Source organism: Lagopus muta, chromosome 4 (genome assembly GCF_023343835.1).
Source record: "Lagopus muta isolate bLagMut1 chromosome 4, bLagMut1 primary, whole genome shotgun sequence".
Taxonomy (NCBI): Eukaryota; Metazoa; Chordata; class Aves; order Galliformes; family Phasianidae; genus Lagopus; species Lagopus muta.
Window position 1 is genome coordinate 15,880,922 of NC_064436.1, and position 19,589 is coordinate 15,900,510.

Genomic DNA, 19,589 nt, shown 5'->3' on the forward strand with positions numbered 1-19,589 from the left:
CATTTTCTGAAGCAGTGCTTATTATAAAATATGTGAAGAAATACAATGTGAGTGAGCCTGATACTCAGTTGTGAGTTTAAAAGGCTTTACACGGGTATCACAAGTGTATTGAACCTACAGTGGGACTTTTTTAGACTGCTCTTCTGATCCAAACGTCACCTGTAGAGATGTGCAGGAACTCTGCAAAGCAGCGGATGGAGAGCGGATGTGGGGCGGCCAGGATGCACCACACAGAAAAACCACTTCCATGGCTGGCAGCCAGACCCCACCTTGGCTGCTGGCATGGGCAGCAATCCCTGGCTGATCCCTTTCAGCAGAAGACTGCCAGTGGCACCTAGAAAAGGGCTCTGGTGGAAAATACCCACCAGAAGAGGGCTGACAGGGCAGCTGAAAGCTGCCAAGTCATATGCCACCACTGACATCCATGCAGCTCTTGACACTGGGCAGCTGCTTAGCTGCTTGGGCCAGGAGATAGATGATTGATAAATTAAGATGAGGTGTAGATCTGGGCATCTCTGGATATTTTCTGACCTGCTGTCCGGATAAACTCAGCTTCACGTTGAAGGAGCTTCTTTTTCTCAGCAGGATGATCTCAGCCATTAAGGAAAGGGCGAGCTTCCTTTGACCTCTTGGGGCAGCCATTACCAGCAGTGGAGCATAGGCCCGAGCGCTGGCTGCCCGATTCTGCCTGGAAAACCAGGGACAGTGAAGTCCGTGGCGCTGCCAAATGGAGCCGTCACGAAGGGGCTGCCCGCGGGAGCAGAGGAGCCTCCAGAGGGAGCCGCGCGCAACGAAGCGCGCGGAAGCCCCCAGTTCACTTGGGCGGGTTTGCCGTTTTACACCGTTACCGAGGACGGGCCTTGAGAGCTCTGCACGGACTCGAAACGCGCGCAGTTAGCGGTGGGTTTCAGCAACAGATTCCTCTGCCGACGCGTCCGCACGGCGCGCTCACCAGCCTGCCGTCACGTCGGCACACCGCGCCGCTGCGGCCCTCGCGGTGAGGGAAGGGCCCGGCAGCCGCAGGGAGCCGCCCGCCGCCCCGCCCGGCGCCGGCCATTGGCCGCGAGCAGCCATTACTCCCGCGGGCGGCGGTGGGGGGCCGGACTTGATCGTCGCCGCGGCGGCAGCGGCAGGTGAATTGGGGGGCCGGGGGTGATCGGGTGGTATGGATATTGCGGAGGAGCCCCTTGCGGAGGGCGCGAGCGCGGAGTGCCCCAGCGGGCGCCCTGCGTCCCCGCGGGCGCGCCGCGAGGGCTGGGAGGCGGGCGGAGGGGCTGACGGCTGGGGCCGGCTTCCTGCGTGGGGCAGCGAGAAGTGCGCAGCTCCCGGGTGCGATCGTTCCCCGTCGCTCCTCGCGTTCCTCTGCGCTGCTGCGGGCGGCGGGCCGGCCGAAGCTGGAAGGGAAAGGGGCTCGATGGCAGCGAGCGGCGATAAATCCCGTCGCTGTGCGGCCGCGATGGTACAGGAGCGCTGCCGGCTGAGTTGCTGCCTTGGCCAGAATGGGAAACGAAGCGTGAAGCTTCATTTGAAGCTTTGTGTTCCAGGACGCTGCCCTTCCGCGAGCGTATGGTTTATTGACTTGTCTTTGCGTTTGGAAGGGGAAAAACATCCACACAAGCGTTAAAGCAGTCGTGGTTTTAGAAATGTGCTGTGTCTTTGGAATAACTAAATTAAATACATGGCACATCAGGCCTTTGGAAAACATCTGGGTGTGCCCGTGCGCTCAGACGGAAAGTGGCTGTGTTGGCTTCTGCTCCAGAGTGAAGAGGTGCTCCTTCAAGCCGTGTCTTAGCACGAGGAAAGACCTGCCCCTGGCTCCCCCTGCTCAGTGCAGCAGCTTCTCATGTGGAAAACGAACACCAGCAATTAATTTAGTTAAGGTATTTTTAGCATTTTAAATGAAATTAGCAGCTGGAAAGACGACTGGGACCTGTGGGGAGCAGACTGTTCAGAAACTCTTCTAGTGAGGTATCCTAAATTACAATTTAGCTCGTGATGTACAGAGTCACTGGAGTGGTAGAGTGGTACAATCAGCAGCATCCCCTTACAGGGAGTGTGAGCTTCGGGGTGGCTGCTCTTAATTGTGAAGCTGCTTTTATCTTTTGTAAGGTGATAACTCCTCAGGCTGAGAGAGGTGGCAGTCTTTTTTGAGGCAGGTTATGAAGTTCTCTATAAATATAGCTATTGTGTCATTTAAAACATAAGCATGTGCATGACTTCAGTGTTACTGCGTCCCTATTCTTGGTGTCAGGAGTAGCCAGTGGTGACTTCCGTTGGGCTGATGTGCCGAGGGCATCTGAGCACAGCCATTGGCTTACGTTGAGCCCTGTAACCTGCTTTATAAACTGGGGGTGCTTTGGAGCTGCTCAGTGACTGTCCTGAAATGTGGATGACTTGAGCTGTGCTTGAAAGGAATAGAGGCTGTTAGAAGTAAATAGGTTACAATGCATGCTTTGGAGCACCTAGTAAGAGACCTTAGCAAGAAGTTTGTGAGAGAAGATGGCATTTTCCAGCTGTAGAGGTTCCATCTTCTGTCTCTCTTGGCTCGGCCCTGCCTTGGTGGAGGTGAGTGCACTTGGTGACAGGACACAGCCACGGGTGAGGGCAGCTGGTAGGAGACGAGCACCCCTTGCTTAGGGCTCAGATTATGGAAGGCTTTATGGCTAATGCAGCTTGAATTAGCACCAGGCTTTGGGAGCTGCATGCGTGTGTTTCCTGTCTGAGTGGGGAAATCTCCTTTTGCTGTGGAATCTGTGGTGATGCCTCAGAGGTTACCTGTGGTGTTAGATCCTGTGCTGACGTAGTGAGTGCTGCAGCAGTAAATTGCCTTAGTTTAAAACTTGCCATGGTGAGTCATGAAGCTTGATGTCTAGGATATTTCTTTTTCTCTGCTCTTTTTTCTTTCTGCTTACAAAATAGGGAAGGGTTATAATCAGTTCCTATTTCAAGCAGAGGAATTCTCCATGTCGTCTTAATGCAACATGTTTAACAAATGGCCCAAGCATAATGAGGATGGGAGTACAAGGAAGTGTCAATAAACTCTTTCAGATGCTCATTCTGGAATGAGGAAACGAGGGCTGATTGCCTAGCTCTTACATGTTGGAAAGCTGTTGTCTAAGCTTAGACTGTGCAGTGAGATGGTCCTCTTGCCTACTGCTGTTTCTTTTTCCCTTCCTATATTGCTGCATTCTTTGAAATCTGAGTTTCACTGAACACAGCCCAAAAGGCAGTGACATGAGAGCTTTATCTGTTGCTGTCAGAGGCTGTGCTACCACTGTGCTGCTCTGTGTGAACTGCTTTTTATTCAAAAATCTTGCTGTAGCATAGATGTGTGTGCGTGTGAACATACACATTTAGGTTGGAGGAATGTGTTAAGTTGTTCAAACTGCTTCTTAATCTGAGTTTATCAGAAATGATACAGTCCTGCTGTACTAAGAACAGAACTGCTTGGGTCTGCAGGATTTCAGGGCACTCCCACTGCCCTAGAGATGGAGGTGACCAGTGCTTGAAGGTGCTGACTCAGTAACTAAATGAGCTGTCCTGGCTCTACTTTGTGCAATGGCAGAAATGCCTTCTTGTTGTCAGTCCCCAGGCAAGATAGTTGTACTGGCTAAGCTTTTTTTTAATTGTTTGCCCCTCCTGCTCAGATCAGCTCATCTGTGTAGGATTACTTGTTGGGTATTTGCTTCATCCATGCCCTTTTCCCTGTTTCTCTTCCCAGGAGAATACATGACTTGCTGAAAAGAGAGAAAATGCTATGCTGGGGTTATTCATCTTTTGGACAACCTGGGATAGGCAGCAACCTCCAGGTCATCATTCCCGAACCACAGGTGTATGGATTCATTCATGACAGAAATGTCAAGGAGGTGGCATGCGGAGGAAACCACTCGGTGTTCCTGCTGGAAGATGGGGAAGTGTACACCTGTGGTTTGAACACCAAAGGCCAGCTGGGGCACGAGAGTGAAGGAAGCAAGCCAGGTAAGTGTGTCACTTGTGTGTGCTTTCTAAGTGGCTGAGGCTGGCAGACTGAGAAAGTGACGGAAGCTGCTTTGTGCTGAGTGCCATGCAGTTGGAGCAGCTGACTGAGCTGAAGGTTGTGTCTCACCTGGTGATGCTGGATTGTATCTGCTGCCTCTGGAAAGCGACAGCTGAGCAGCATGGGTGGGGAGACAAGTCTGCTCACTTTGTGTGGAAAATGTATCAAGAGGCAGAGTGGCGATGGTGTGGACATGTTTGTTATTTGACATTAGGGTGCCCAATTGTAACGGGGAAGAGAGGGCTGTGAGCCTCGAGTGTCTTCTGCTTTCTTTGCAGTTGGGCTGTGTCCTTACACCAAGAGCAAACAGTAGTTTGACGGTGTATTTGTTTTTGTAAATCCTGAAGCTGTTCTTATGGACTATTTTTTTTTTTTTTTAATGTTGGCCTTGTTATTTGATTTTTGTTAACTTGTTTTGGCATGTAGCAAAAACAGAAGTATCTCTGTTTCATAATAAAAATCCTCCCATGAGTAATTAGACTTGAGCAATCTTTACTCCTACTGTTGGCTACCCTCTGTAGGCTTAGTGCTTCTGTAGCCCACCTTGTTATTTTGTGACTAATACAGGAGATGCACTAAATGAAGAGCAATAGCAATTTTATGTACTTGCAGATCTGACGTGACTGATTCCAGTGTCCTTTTTTGGGGTGTCTTTTGTCCTTTTCTTTCAATCATGAGGAAGTAGATGTTGAATTAGAGGAGACTGCAGGATTAAAGGAGTTGACCTAGACTTTTTGTCTTCTTGCTTTTCCTGCAGTGCAGACAACTAAAGAGATTGGGATGTGACACCAACTCCTAGTTTATCCTACGTGTTCCGTTCATTCTGAGAGTTCCTGCAGTGCTGGTTTTTGAGGAGCCTGTGACCACACGTGAAAATGTGTGCTTCTCCCTCAGCACAGCACTGCAGGCTGTATCTGTGCCTAGATGCATCTGCTGCCTAGGGCAGGTGGGAGGGATGTGCTATAAAGGAATAGCTTCCCTTTTTAGCTCCTGGTGAACCGCCACAGCAGCTTCATTAGTAACAACGAACTGGAGGAGGGTTCCATCCCAGACATGGCTTGTGGGGGTCCACTTTGGCTTGTGGCATCAGGAACTGATCTTTTCAGTTCTATGCAAATAGGAACAAGAAGAATGCATATCTCACTTTTCAGTTTTCCCTTCCCTATAAAGAATGAAGTCAGTCTCTGCTTCTGTATAGGAAGATATGCCAAAGATCATGTTTCTTACTCTATTAGTTGCACAGAGAGGTATGTGTGGGACAGAGGGCCCTGAGCTGTTGAAGGTGATGGAAAGTTTCTAGTGTGCCTCTAAGGAAGGGAAAAGGGGAGATGTATGGAATGGGAATCTTGCTGCTACTTTGTTCTGACCTTTGCAGTGTGAACCTGAGGCTCTGCCTAGTCAAGGGAGGCAGCTGGAAGTGGGCTTTTGTCTGCTCCCTGTGACACAACACCAACTGTCCCCTATGGGCAGCCTCTGCAGAGCCCTTTCAGTTGTTTCAAGAGCTCCTCTTAGAGCAGTCTTTTAGCACCTTTTGAGATGGAAGACTTCTTAATTAAAAAGCTGTGTTTATTATCACATTTGCTGAGCTTGAGGATGTAGTGCTGAGATAGAATAGCAACTGGTTAGGTGATTTTTTTTTTTCCTTCTTTTTTTGGTTCCTCTCTACTGCAAGAAACAAATTACTAAAATGAATGCACTCCGCTGAATGAGTCAGTATAGTCTTCTCTTCTGGAAGTGCCCTTTCATCTGCTTTTACTTTTTAAGGGAAGCAGTTCAGAGATTTTCCTGGTTAGGAGTCAACTGTTGTGAGAAATCAGTCTGAGTTAGTATTAATTTTCTGAGCATCATCAAGTGTTAAAGTGCATTAAATTGATTGTGTGGATTCAGATATTGCGGGGTGGCATTGCCTCAGTTGATGTGAAATCTATCTGCTCACAGATGAAGCAGCAACAAATGTTAAGTCAAATTTCAGTAGATCCAGGTCACCTGGATTGCTCTGAACACAGTGACTTTCCAAATGTAAATGCAGATGAACTTCAGCATGGTGCTAAAGTGATCAGAGGCATTGATGCTCACTGTGATATGTTTAATAGTAAACTGCATAATAACTAATAATTCAGATGTGTGACCTGTTTGTAAAGACTGCCTGTATGGATCTTCCTTTTTTCACCTCTTGCTGGCTGGGAGGAGGCCATGTGGGAAGCCTGGGTTGCTCCAGAGCAGGAGCAGAAGTGGCAGAGTTTGTGTTTGTTGGAACAAACAATGGAAGGGAATAAGTCCAGCCTCTCCAGATCCCTCTGGATTGGCAGCATTGGTATATTAACCACTCATTCCAATTTTGTGTTCTTTTCCTTTCTCTGCACAAAGTTTGAAACAAGAGCCAGAAAATACCACAAAACAGACTTTTCACAAAAGATATGAGACAGTTCTGTTCCCATCTGGGCACAGAGCTGAGGCTCAGCATGTATCAAACTTCCAGAAATCAAATACTTGAGACACTTCTGGCTGCTAGACGAAAACAGATGTTCCTGCAGCAGAGCTCTGAAGAAATGCTTACTCTTAACACCTGACCTGCCTTTTAGGCAGCTGACTGCCTATGTAAGCTCCTGAAGAAGGAATGGAGATAAGAGCATCTGTACTTTTCCCAGAATGCCCTTCAAATCTTACATGTAATCATTCTGCATTTCTCCAGCATAACATCACTGCACATTCCTGATCTTTCTTCTGCTCTGTGAACTGCGCACTTCTTTGGGCTTTGACAATGCCTGACGTGCATGGTACCCTCTGTTAAGTGACTAAGCAGCATGTCCTTGAATGGAGAAGCACAAAATATTCCATGTTTCCCAAGGTTTGTGGTAATGTGTTGTACTTGAGCGTTCAAGTGGGTCACTTGTACAGGCCCCACATGAGCATCATACTCCTATTCCTTTAAACATCCAAAAGGCCAGTTTATCTTCTGAAGAAAACAAAAAAAGTGAAGCATAGACAGGAATCACAATCTACTTTTGCTCTACATCCAGCAGCAAGCTGAGAGAACAGTTTTTCAGCTAACGCCTTCCATTTTTATTTCTGAAGTACTGTTGCTAAAGCATATGTTTTCAGGGAAAGCTTTCTTCAAAAGCTGTCTGATAAATTTATGAATTGGGGTTAGACTTCATCATGTACTCTCTAAATGTATTTTTTATTATCCCAAAAGATGATGTGTTCAAATGACATTAAGCTGCTGTACTTCTGAAAATTACTAAGCCTAATAATAAATAAAAATGCTTTTGTAAATGTTAAATAGGACTGTTAATTTCCTCCTTTTACCTATCAGCAGACTTCTTCTCAGTCCGTGCTTGTGCAGTAGATTGTAATGTCATTGAAAGCAAGGACAAATGTGGTGTATGGAGTCTGCACTGTGCTGGTGTGACTTTATTCTGTCCCTGTGCAAATCACTGCAGGATGGAATTAAGCAGGAACTAAGCAAGGAACACACCAGGTGCTTTTGAAAATTCCACCCTCCTCAGTCAGCCTGGGGCTTCCAAGTGCACTTGGAAGAACTAGCCTCCCTACTAGAAGAAAATAAGAAATGCTCCTGTGAAGGCAAAATATGTCCTGCTGTGCAAGACTGCTCCAATAACATGAAAAGATGGGGGAAATAGCACCTATCCAGTTGCAAAAAGAGGCATGCAGGATTGAGCACAGCAGGTGGATAAGAGTCAGGTCCTATCTTACCTCCTTTCTACCTCCTAGGGCAGTGGCTGAGCCCCAAGAATAGGCTGTACTGGGTTGTTGAGCCCTCAGTGTGTGTACTGCATGTCTGCATTAGGGCTGCAGGAAGGAGGTGGTGCTGCACTTCGGGGAAAACTGCAGGGAAGAAATAAACAGGTCTCTCTTCATAGCAGCATTGGGAGATTGGAGTGCTGCTTCTTAAGTGGAGATGCCCATTTTATGTTGGTTCCCTTTTCTTTTGCCTTAATAAGGTTTGCTCAGGAATTGTCACATGACTGCAGTAACCTCTGTGTGGGCATTGAGTTACAGTGAAGGGCTTGTTCTTCCTTCTCCCCGACCTGCTGTCCTTGCTTACTGCCACTGACACTTGCCACTGTTCCTACTCATGTGGAACTCGTTCCTTTGAATTTAATCTGCCCTAGTTTGTCCTTTGCTGTCTTTTCCCCCCATTTTTATTCAGTTAGTCAGCTGTGTATTTACATTCCTTCTCTCTAACCAAATGATCAGCCTTACAAACACCAGTGCTGCTGTTGTCAGTCCCTCTGATGGGACTGCTGTTCCAGTTCCTGATGTGAGTGTAGTAGTAACAGACCCACGCGTAGAAACTAAGAAAGGCCAGATGTCCTACGAGTTTCTCTTTAGGAATTTTGGTTCTGATTAAAAAAAAGTCCATATCTGCTCCTTTCCCTCAGTTCACAAAAGGATGACCTCAATGTTTGCAGTTGGACTTGTAAAGCCCAGTGTCCATAATGGATTTGGTAAACTGCAGTTGACAGAAGTGATGAGAAGTTGCATTCTGATATAAATATTAGCTTGCTCCCTATTTCAGAGCTTTTGATCCATAGCAAGACAAAATGGGTTACCATGCACAGGTGAAAACAGCAGGCAGAAGAAGAGGGCAGTTCTACTCTACAGCCTAGAAACAGAGCCAGGAGCTCCATGTACAGAAGCATCTCGGTGATGCGCTGCTAGGGACAGAGCAAGCAGAGGGATCTGCTCTTGTTCTGTGCAGGTGCAGAGCTGGATTCTTCCCACACCCTTACAAGCTGAGACTTGTGCTGTCAGCATGGTCATTCCAGCTGCCTATGCGTTGCATGTGTCATGCACCTAACCCTAGTGAAGGCACTCTGTCATCACCCATGTGTATTCCTGAAGCTTTTCTCCAGGCCTTCCTCCGAGCCATTTTTTTATTACTGCTGACAAACAGCACCAGAGATGCGTGAATGGAGCCACAGAAGCTGTCTTGACGCCTGCTCTTCCTTACATGCTGACAGGATTAGATTAGCCTCCCTTAAGGTAGTTGGGGAGAGCAGTAAGTTCTCCAGTGAGCCTCCTTGAGAAGAAACAATCTCAGCTCCCTCAGCCAGTTCTCACAAGACTTCTGCTTCAGACTGCTCACCAGCTTAATTGCTCTACTCTGGACACATTCCAAAGCCTCAATGTCTTTCTTGTAGTGACAGCTCAAAACTGAACTCAGCACTAGAGATGCAGCCACACCAGGCAGAGTACACAGGGGCGAGCACTTTCCTATTCCTGCTGGCAACACTTTCTGATGCCATTGGCCACTTGGGGACACTGCTGGCTCATGTTCAGCTGACTGTTGACTAACAACTCCAAGTCTGTTTCCTCTACACTGTCTTCCAGCTACTCTGCCCTGAGCTTATAGCTTTGCATGGGGTTGTTGATAATTGAGGTGCAGGATCTGCCACTTGGTCTTACTGAATTTCATCCCATTGGCCTCAGCCCAGCAAGCCAGCCTGACTAGATCCCTCTATAGGGTTTTTCTACTCCCAAGCAGATAAGTATTTCTTCCCAAGTCCGTGTCATCTGCAAACTTACTGAGGATGCACTCAAGTAATCAGTGAGGATATTGGAGAGGACAAGCTCCATTAGTGACCCCTGGGAAGCAGCACTCATGAAAGTTGGCCAAGTACACCTAACTCTATTCACAATCACTGTCTGGGCTTGCCCTCCAGCCAGGTCTTTACTTAGCAAAGAATATATATGTGTAAGCCATGGGCTTCCAGCTTCTCCAGGAGGATACTATGGGAGACAGTTCAAAGGCTTTGCTAAAGTCTAGACTGCGTCAGCAGCCTTTCCCTCATCCACCAGGCACATCACTAGATATTAGAAGAAAATCAGGTTCATCAAGCAGGACCTGTCTTTCATGAAACTGTGCTGGCTTGGCCTGATCTCCAGGTTGTCCTGCACAGAGAGAAGCAGTCAGGATGACCGTTTGCCTACTGTCAAGCTGGGAAGGACATAAGGAGTTGGGGGTAGTGTAAACTTAACAAACATACAGTTAACAGAGTGGTGAGATTAGGCTGGTATTTTACAGGTTGGAGAACTAGAAAGAGATAATGAAAAATAAATGAAACACTCACCTGCATCCCAGGCTTACAGAAAAACTCCAAAAGCAGCAATCTCAAGGAAGAGAACTTTTCCCAGCTGCATTCAGCCCTTAAATGGGATCTAGGAGAGGTGCAGCCAGGCTCCACCTTTTCCGGTCACACAGCTGAATTGCCTTCGCCTGTGCTCCCGTGGCTGACTCAGTCCTTGCCTCAGGTGATCAATCAGTGGTTCAGGCTGTGATTCAGCAGTTCCCATACAGATAGGTATCCAAGAGAGCTGAAATCAGTTGGAACTCTTCCAAGCATCAGCTTCTTCCCACTAGGGAAGAAATCCAGATTTTGCCACTGAAGGTGTCACCTCAGGGCTCTAAATTGATTTCAGACAGGAGAAGCCATCTGGTGCTGTCCATGTACATCACAGTACACGTATGGCTGAAGGATTCTGCCACGTCCTCTAGCAAAAGCTTGTCTTGCAAGGAGCTGGAACCTATGTGTTGGAAATGTACCAGCAGTCTGATAAACTTACTAGGGGATTATGATCAGTAATTCACTGCCTGTACCTCCAAACCAGTGCCATGTAATTGAGGGCATTGTGCTTCCAGTTGTGTTAGACACTGAAGATCGTGTAGCATAGCTTTTCAACATCATGGGGACAAAGTAGAAGCCCTCTTTTCTAAATTGAGAAGCTACAGTCTGAAGATGGGTTTTTCAAGGGTTTTTCCGTCATTGCCTTGCTTTACTGCAGTTTCCAGTGCTGTCAAGAGATGTCTTACAAAAACGTGTACCACCTGTTTCCAGCTTTTGCTAGATGGAGTGAGCCTGCAGTCCACAGACTGGCAGGAAAATAGCTCTGGGAACCATGTTTGTCATGATCCAGAAGAGTGCTGTCCTGAAGGAGTTTTGTGTAGATCTGAATTTTTTATCCATTTTTGATAAGATCTGACAGGGCAGAGATCAATGGAAGTCAAACCTTGGTATGTCTGTTTATGCTGACAGAAAATGGACAGCAAAAAGAAGTGAGAATGGGAACTCCTAAATATGAAGAACTGATGAATGATTTCTGGGTGTTGGTGCTATATTATACAGGTGATGGTTTCAGAAATAAAAGATTGGGTCAGTGCGTACTTCTTAGAACTTGTTTTTCTGAGTTTTATGACATGTTGGAACAGCATTGCACATCTCCTGCAATCCTTTCTAGTTGCTCCCAGGGTTTTGTTCTGCTCAGTTTTATACTGAAGTCACAATACTAAGAACAAACCTCACTTGTTGCACCCTTTATCTGAATGCGGTGATGCATCATTTATAAGGAGAGAATAATAATGCTGTGACACTCTGGAAAATAACAAAAATTTATACCAACTACCAAAGCACTTCATGTTTTGAAAAAAGAAAGGGATGGAAGGTCATCAAAAGAGTCTTTTGCCATCTCCCCAAGGTGCTCCAGTTCCTTCAGGTGCAGTAGTGGATATGATGTTTCTGTCTTTCTGACAGAATCGTAGCCTCCAGGGATGGGGCATCCACAACCTCCTTGGGCAACCTGTTCCAGTGTGTAACCACCTTCTGTGTTAAAAACTTCCTTCTAATATCTAATCTAAACCTCCCCTGTCTCAGTTTAAAACCATTCCTCCTTGTCCTATCACTATCTACCTTCATAACAGGCTTTCGCCCTCCTGTTTATACGCTCTTTTCAAGTACTGGAAGGCCACAATGAGGTCTCCCCAGAGCCTTCTCTTCTCCAAGCTAAACAAGCCCAGTTCTCTCAACCTTTCTTCATAGAAGAGGTGCTCCAGCCCTCTGATCATCTTAGTGGCCCTCCTCTGGACCCATTCCATGAGCTCCATGTCTTTATTTTGCTGGGTTCCCCACACCTGGACGCAGTACTGCAGATGGGGTCGCACAAGAGCTGAGCAGAGGCTCACCTCTATCACCTCCATCTCCCTGCTGACTACCCCTTTATTAATGCAGCCCAGAACACGGTTGGCCTTCTGGGCTGCAAACGCACACTTCTGGCTCACATCCAGCTTCTCATTCACCAGGATCCCCAAGTCCTTTTCTGTAGGGCTGCTCTCAAGAATTTTGCCCCAACCCAGGTTCAACACCCTGCACTTGGCCTTGTTGAACCTCATTAGGTTTTCATGGGCCTACTTCTCCAGCCTGTCCAGGTCCCTCTGGATGGCTTCCCTTCCTTCCAATGTATCGACTGCACTGCTCAGGTTGGTGTCATTTGCAAACTCGCTGAGGGTGCACTTGATGCCATCACTTGTGTCATTGATGAAGATGTTGAAGAACACCAGTCCCACCACTGACCCCTGAGGGACACTGCTTGTGACTGGCCTCCACCCTAACACAGAACCACTGATCACCATCCTTTGGCTGCAACCAGCCAGCCGATTCCTAATCCATCGAGCAATCTATCCTTCAAATCCATACTTCTCTAATTTGGGGGTGAGGGACCATGTCAGAGGCTTTGCAGAAGTCCAGAAAGATGACATCTGTTGCCCTTCTGCTGTCCATGGGTGCTGTCAGTCCATCATCAGAAAGTTAGCTTATTGGTCAGGCATGATCTGCCCATAGTGAAGCTGTGCTGGCTATCTTGGATTACCTCTTTGTATTTTATGTGCCTTAACATAGCTTCTGGAAATAAAATATATGTATGAAATATATGTTAGAAATAGAAATAGCTTCTATGTATACTTCTAGAAGAACATGCTCCATGATCTTCCCATGAGCAAAGGTGGTGCTCAGCAGCCTGTAGTCCCCCAAGTCTTCCTTTCTCCCTTTCTTGAAAATGGCAGTAATGTTTCCCTTTTTCCAGTCACCAGGGACTTCACCTGACAGCCATGGTGTTTCAAATATGATGGAGAGTGGCTCAGCAGCCGCATCAGCCATCTCTCTCAGAACCCTAGGATGAATATCATCCTGCCCTATGGATCTGTATACATTCAATTGCGTGAGGACATCTTGGACTTGTTCCACTGTTACAGTGGGACAGAATCCACTCCTCACACCCTCACCTAGAGGTTCAGGATGCTGGCGGACATGGGAGGCATGACCACTCCTGAAGACTGAGACAAAGCGCTCTTTGAGTACCTCAGCTTTTTCCATGTCTGAGGGAGCCTCTCTCACTGAGAGGAGACTGTAGCAACATCTGCTCTTGAGATGTCTTTTGTTTGTGATTGACCTTGACTGGTCCTTGAAGGTGCTGGTTGTTTAGAGCTCATGTTTAAAAATAGGATCCCTAAATTATATATGCAGATGAATACAAAACAGGCCACCAGGCGATGCTTATGTGTAAATTGTGGGTGAAAGTTAAGAGGTCAAGGCAACAAAGGGAGCCTTGTAGTTGATGTCTACTATAGGCTACCTGATCAAGTGGAGCCTGTTGATGCTGCTGTTTTCCAGCTACAGGATGTATCCTGACTGCAGATTCACATATTGCTGGGGGCCTTCAACCTCCCTGACATCTGCTGGGAAAGTAGCACAGTGAGCTGTAGGCAATCCAGGAGACTCCTGGAATGCATTGAGGACAACTTCTTGAGTGAAGTAATGGACAGCCTGACCAGGAAGGTTGCAATACTGGACCTGCTGCTCACCAGCACAAGTATACTGATTGGTGATATCAGGATTGGAGGCTGCATGGGCTGCAGGGATCACACAGTGAAGTTCACAATCCTGAGGGATATGGGGCAAAGAGTAAATTTTAGGAAATCCAACTTCCAGCCTCTTCAGGGAGTTAGTCAACCAAACCTCCTGGTAAACTGTCCTCAAGGACAAGGGAGCAAAGCAGAGCTGGCAGGTCTTTAGGGAGGCTTTGCTTAGTTCAGAAGGGCTCTTCATCCCCAGGCGTAGGAAGTTGGGAAAAGAAGGAAATAGACTGGCATGTCTGAGCTGGGGCCTACTGGTCAAACTGGAGAGCAAGAAGAAAGTGCACAGGCATGGAAGCAGGGACAGGTACCCTGGGAAATGTATAAGGATGCTGCTGATCTGTGCAGGGATAAAGTCAAGAAGGTCAAGGCCCAACTGAAGCTAGACTTCACAAGTGGGGGCAAAGAAGAGCAAGAAAGGCTTCTGAGGTACATCAACTGGAAGAGGAATGTCCAAGAAGATGTATTCCTCGTACAGTGAGCAGTACAGGCAGGCTCATAACAATAGACAAGGAGAAGGCTGTCTCAGCAACTTTTTTGTCTCAGTCTTTGCTAGCGAATGCTCTTCATACAGCCCTCAAGCAGATGATTGGGATGGTGGGGAGGGAAATAGACTCAGGGCCTTCTGAGTGTTGTGGGATCACTGCCTATCAACTGCGCCTCTGTGGCTTTTAATTGAGAGCAAGGAAGTGCATGTTGATGTAGCATTTTGTTTGTGTAGAAAACGTGTTTAAAGAATTGTCCCTTTCTCTCCCATAACATGTTTTAAGGCTTAATTTACTTCCCATTTTTACACTTTCAGACTTAGAAGGCAAATCTTCCTAGGAGTTTCCTAGCCTAGGAATTGTCCCCTTTAAATCGATTTAAGACATATAAGTTGATCTGTGTGCTGAATTGGTGCCAGGTATGTTAATGATACATATCTAGGTGCCCTTGATGTGGGGTGTCATTTCACAGAATGATAAGTGGAACATCAGTGTGGGACTTTTAATAAAACTAATCATTGCCTTGTAGCGCAGAGTGAATGTTTCTTTGTCTACCCTGAAACATTTTTTCAGGGAAGAAAAATTCCATCTTTCTTCTGTTTGGCTTGTGAAGACTTTTTCCATCAGACGTGTGCTATTTCCAGAGCTTTGCTGAAAGACAAGACTTTTTCATGCCTGTTTGTAAAAAGTCTGCATAATGAATAAAATTTGATTGTTGATGTAGTAAGAGTAGTTGTCAAACCTATTTCAATTGCTTAAGATGACATAATAATGAAAAATAAATTGTGGGCAATCTTCCAGAGGAAGATTTTATTTTTTGCTTTTACTCTTCTCTAAGGTCCTCTTGCTTTTTACATTACTTTTTTTTTTGTGAGCTTCTTACTGTGATAGAAACAGTAGTAAGTTGATAGGGTTGGGCCTCTTCCAAACTTAGTACCGGGAGCGTTGTAATATGTTCATCCATCAAGAAGTAAAGCAAGAGAAGACTGGATTGATTAACTTTTTTGGATGACTTGTCTTCATTAGGCGTATGAGGTGTGGAAGGCCAAATGTATTTTACAGGGTTTTTAAACTTCAGAGTCCATCCTGATCCTTACGTCAAGACTGAGTTAGGAAACATCAAATTTGGAAAGTCTGTTTGATTCCAGGTATCTGTGAGGCTGTGTGTAGACTGTTGTGCTTGAGGACGTGTACCTGCGTTTATCCTGCAGTTTACAGGTCAGGGTTTTAGAAGAACTCAGCAGCCACTCATTTTCAGTACAGTCTTGTGCTTTCCTCGTGTAGGAAGTGTTTTATAACTAAATTGGGCATCACTGGGCCTATCTGAATGGCTTTGCTTATGAATTACAGACCTGCCGTCTGCATGTAGATATGAGATGAGTCCTGTGATGGAAGCGTTCTTGTGTTTTTCCTCAGAACCAATTGGAGCCCTGGCAGGGCAGCACATAGTGCACGTGGCCTGCGGAGAGTCCCACAGTGTGGCACTCAGCGACCAGGGCCAGGTCTTCTCCTGGGGCGCAGGCAGCGATGGACAGCTGGGCCTCACCACTATTGAAGATGCAGTGACAGTACCAAGGTAAACCTTCAAGTGGTTTGGGTTTCCTTACGGCACCCACTTGAAAGTATTATATCAGGGGTTTTTCACTTTGCAGCCTACAGTTGGTGGAAGTGTTGCTCTTGCTTAAAGGGCTGGTAATTGGGCACTTGCCACTTACCAGTACAAGCCTGGCGCTCCTTTTCTCTCTCAGCGCTCCTTGAGTACTAGACAAGTTCTGAAGAGGTACAGTTAGGACAGCCCTTCTGATCTTCGGTGCTTGAGGCACAGAGAAGAAAGTTAGAGCAAGTTCGACTTCCTCAATGAAAAATATAACAGTGTTTTCTGCAGGACAGGAGGTACATGAGGGAGAACCCCAAAATCAAAATGCTATGTGGTATGTTTGTATTGCATTGTATCTCTGAGATAGGCGACATATTTCAAGAATGGGCAAAAAATACGGGCAGGTGAGCTGGTGCCTCGGCTCTGGAATTCTTGCATTGTTTGTATTGTATCTTTTGCTTATCAGCAATGCTGCTAAAGCAGCCCATTGCAATTCTGAACTGTGAATGTTGTTCAGAAATGTTAGGGAAGTACTCAGTTTTCTTCACTGACTTGCTTAATGCATTTTACCAGTCTCAGAGCAGTAACAGTGCTAAGAATAAGTGCATGTAGATGGTGTTGGGGCCAGTGGCAGAGACTAAGACTCCTCCGTCCAAAGCAGTTCACAGATTATAGGCCTCAGCTTGCTACCATAATAAAGATAACTGGTCTGTTTGTAGTTAATGATGTTGTACCATGCTGCATTAATAACAGATGTGTTCTGTCTCTTATTCTGGCTGCATCTATATATCCAGTGCAGAGCTAGAAGAGGAGGTCTGGGACGTGGGTCTAGAGTGGCTGTCATTCATGGGACAGTATTTAAAGAAAAAGAGTTCCAATTGCTAAGGCATAATTGTTTGTTTGATCTGAAGGGCTCTCTGAGAAGAAAACTTGTTACTTGCTGGCAGATCTGATATAAAAAAGAGAGACTGGCTCAGATGCCAGTGTGATAGTGCCATTTTAAAAATAACATTTTTGTGGAATAACTTGAATCTTGATGTGCTATTCTCTGTGCAAAGCAATGAAGAGGTTGTGGTGCTATAGCTCTTAGAAGCTTCTGTGCTCCTGACAAATGACATCAAAAATGTCAATCATGAAAAAGAATATTAGGAGAGATGCTGAGAGACCAGATTTTTTTCACCATTTTCAGATGTCTAGAGTCTTCTTTATAGCAGTAAAAATAGTTGGAGTTGGTAGTCCGACATCTAAAGCTCTTCAGATGGCAGATTGGCATCTGTGATCAGTGTTACCTCCAAGATTCTGTTCCTCTTCTCAAAATCACAGGTTATATGTCTGTCTAGAACAAATACCCAAATGGAAATGATAATTTCACCTAACACGATACTGTATTTGTTGATGATTATTCTAAAATGTCATCTTCTTTAGGCTGATAAAGAAACTGAACCAACAGACCATACTGCAGATTTCCTGTGGAAACTGGCACTGTCTGGCTTTGGCAGCAGGTACTGTAATGTTCATTATTTATTACTAAGATTTCTGCTCTTGTTTTGCTCCATGTCCAAGATGGCCTATTTCCAGGGACATCCCTATCTCAACTGTTTTCAGGACAAATGGAAGACAGTGAAGTAGATCAGGTACCACATATATTGTAGAAGAGTGTTGCCAATACTGTCAAAAAGGGAAACATTACACACAGGCCGCCCACTGCCTCACTGTTGAATGATGGCAAGAACACTTAACAGCTTTCCATCTTGATGGAAAATAATAATGCCTCCTAATTATTTTCATGGAAACTCCAACAGATACAAGGAGCACAATAATACTTTTGATACAGCAAATTTTCAGTCACAAAACGCTATTTTTCAGCATAGTCACCACCATTAGCTATGCATTTTCACCAGCAATAAACAAGAGCCTGCATGCCATACTTGTAAAAGCCTGCACCAGTGGAGTTGACTCACTGTTGCTGTGGACACTGCTGAAATGCACCACTCACCAGCTCACATCACTGTGCTCACATCCGCCATTTGGTGTCCATAAACGTTCAGCAAGTGTTGATGAATGTCAGTGGGAGCCATTTTTTTTGCATGGAAGAATTCAGTTCCTCACATTTGCTTCATCTGCACTTCCATGTCAGGCCCCATTTTGTCAGAGTGCCCCTCTGTTGCCATTTGTAGTGCAGCAGCAAAATGTAAGGGAATATTGGCAGGAAGGTTCAGCCTCTCCTTCCCTGCCACCAACATCTACCTCTGACATCGTGGGCCAACGTAATAAAAAAAAGAAAGGAGGCATTACTTTTGGAGCAGCCGTTGTAGACAAATGTGAGGAGTTAGTTCTTTTGTGTCAGAATTATCCTTGGCTGTTCCCTTTCTGAATGCAACACGTGGACCACTCTGCACAGCTTAAGTTACAGCACTCTCATATGGTATTTTGCACTTGGTTATGCAGCTGTGTGTTCACCTTGTGGCTCCAGACTGGGCTGATATTTTAGCAAAGAATGTCTTGCTTGCTTTTTGCATCATGAGATTTGGGTGGGAGAGAAGCCCCCAGCACTAGTACTTGTTCAGTTTGACAAACTTGCTTTCCTGTTGACTAGCTTTTATTCACTATCCTCTTTCTTTGTTTGTTTCAGATGGCCAGTTCTTTACGTGGGGGCAGAACAGCTATGGTCAGTTGGGCTTGGGGAAAGAGTGTCCCTCTCAAGCAAGTCCACAGCGTGTCAAGTCTCTTGATGGGATCCCTTTGGCCCAGGTTGCTGCAGGTGGAGCCCACAGTTTTGCCCTGTCTCTCTCAGGAGCTGTGTTTGGCTGGGGAAAGAACAGCTCAGGACAGCTGGGACTAAGTGATGAACGAGGTATTAAAATTGTACTCCTAGGTGAAAGAAGGCTGGGTTTCTTTGGCTGAGTGCCACTTTTCTTTCCACATTGGCAGTCTGTTTTTACTGAGCAGATGTGTAGACCTCGGTAGCTCCTTTGGAAGGAGCGGGCAGAGAAACAGTCTTTGGTGGACTTCACAGGATTTTCATTCTTAGGAAACACATTTTTCCCCTGTGTTTGCTAGTGAGAGTGAAGGAATGAAAATCCAAGAAAAAAAAAAAGAAAAAAAGTATTTCAGATCTGAATGTCAAGATGCAGGCACCCAAGGAAATGCTTTGATTCTTTTATTCTTCCCTCAAAAACACTTTGTCCATACTTTGTTTGAAGTTGGTGTGAAAAAGGGTCTCCAAGTGGAGCGGGAGACTGAACCCATCCCCTGGTTTGCTTGCATAGTTTTGATTGGTGAGCATCTGTATGCTACAGAATGATGGCAACATAAATTGTCTCGTTCTTGTAAAATATGTATTGTTTATTGATTGCACATTCTTTGAGACACACAGGGCCAGTGGTATGTTGGGTTTTTTTGCATGGTCAAGTTCAGTGAAACCCATTCATCAACAGACCTGAAGACTGGTTCATAAAAGCTAAAAAAAAGCAGTGGATGTGACACTACAACCAGTCTGAAAAGCCCGAATTCCCCCTGCTTGTTGTTAATATATTTGTTACTACTTGCAAAAGTAAATGAAAGATTTTCTTTGAGTTTTGTGTCATTCTCTTCGTCTTTTTTTGCGTAGTTTCTGAGTAGCTTTAGATATATGAGCAAGTTATTGTCTATAGATAGACATGATGTACAGCATGCATGGACAATTTATTTATTTATATATGTATTTATTTATTTTATTTATTTATATAGAGGTGTATATGCTTATAAATGTTTAGATTGTGT

At 45.6% G+C, this 19,589-nt stretch overlaps 1 protein-coding gene across 2 annotated transcripts in view; it reads left to right on the forward strand.

Moving 5' to 3' along the window:
* Window positions 1–1,025: 1,025 nt before the first annotated feature.
* The window catches only part of HERC3 (HECT and RLD domain containing E3 ubiquitin protein ligase 3), a 43,427-nt gene continuing 24,863 nt past the window's right edge, over window positions 1,026–19,589 (forward strand). For both annotated transcript variants that reach the window (XR_007376794.1, XM_048943439.1), the window contains exons 1-5: window positions 1,026–1,133; window positions 3,722–3,978; window positions 15,647–15,806; window positions 17,253–17,329; window positions 18,460–18,681. Coding sequence is in view for 1 of the 2 variants with exons in the window: in XM_048943439.1 (XP_048799396.1) it covers window positions 3,753–3,978; window positions 15,647–15,806; window positions 17,253–17,329; window positions 18,460–18,681 (685 nt within the window). In the remaining variant the exon portion in view is untranslated. The remainder of the gene's footprint in view (window positions 1,134–3,721; window positions 3,979–15,646; window positions 15,807–17,252; window positions 17,330–18,459; window positions 18,682–19,589) is intronic.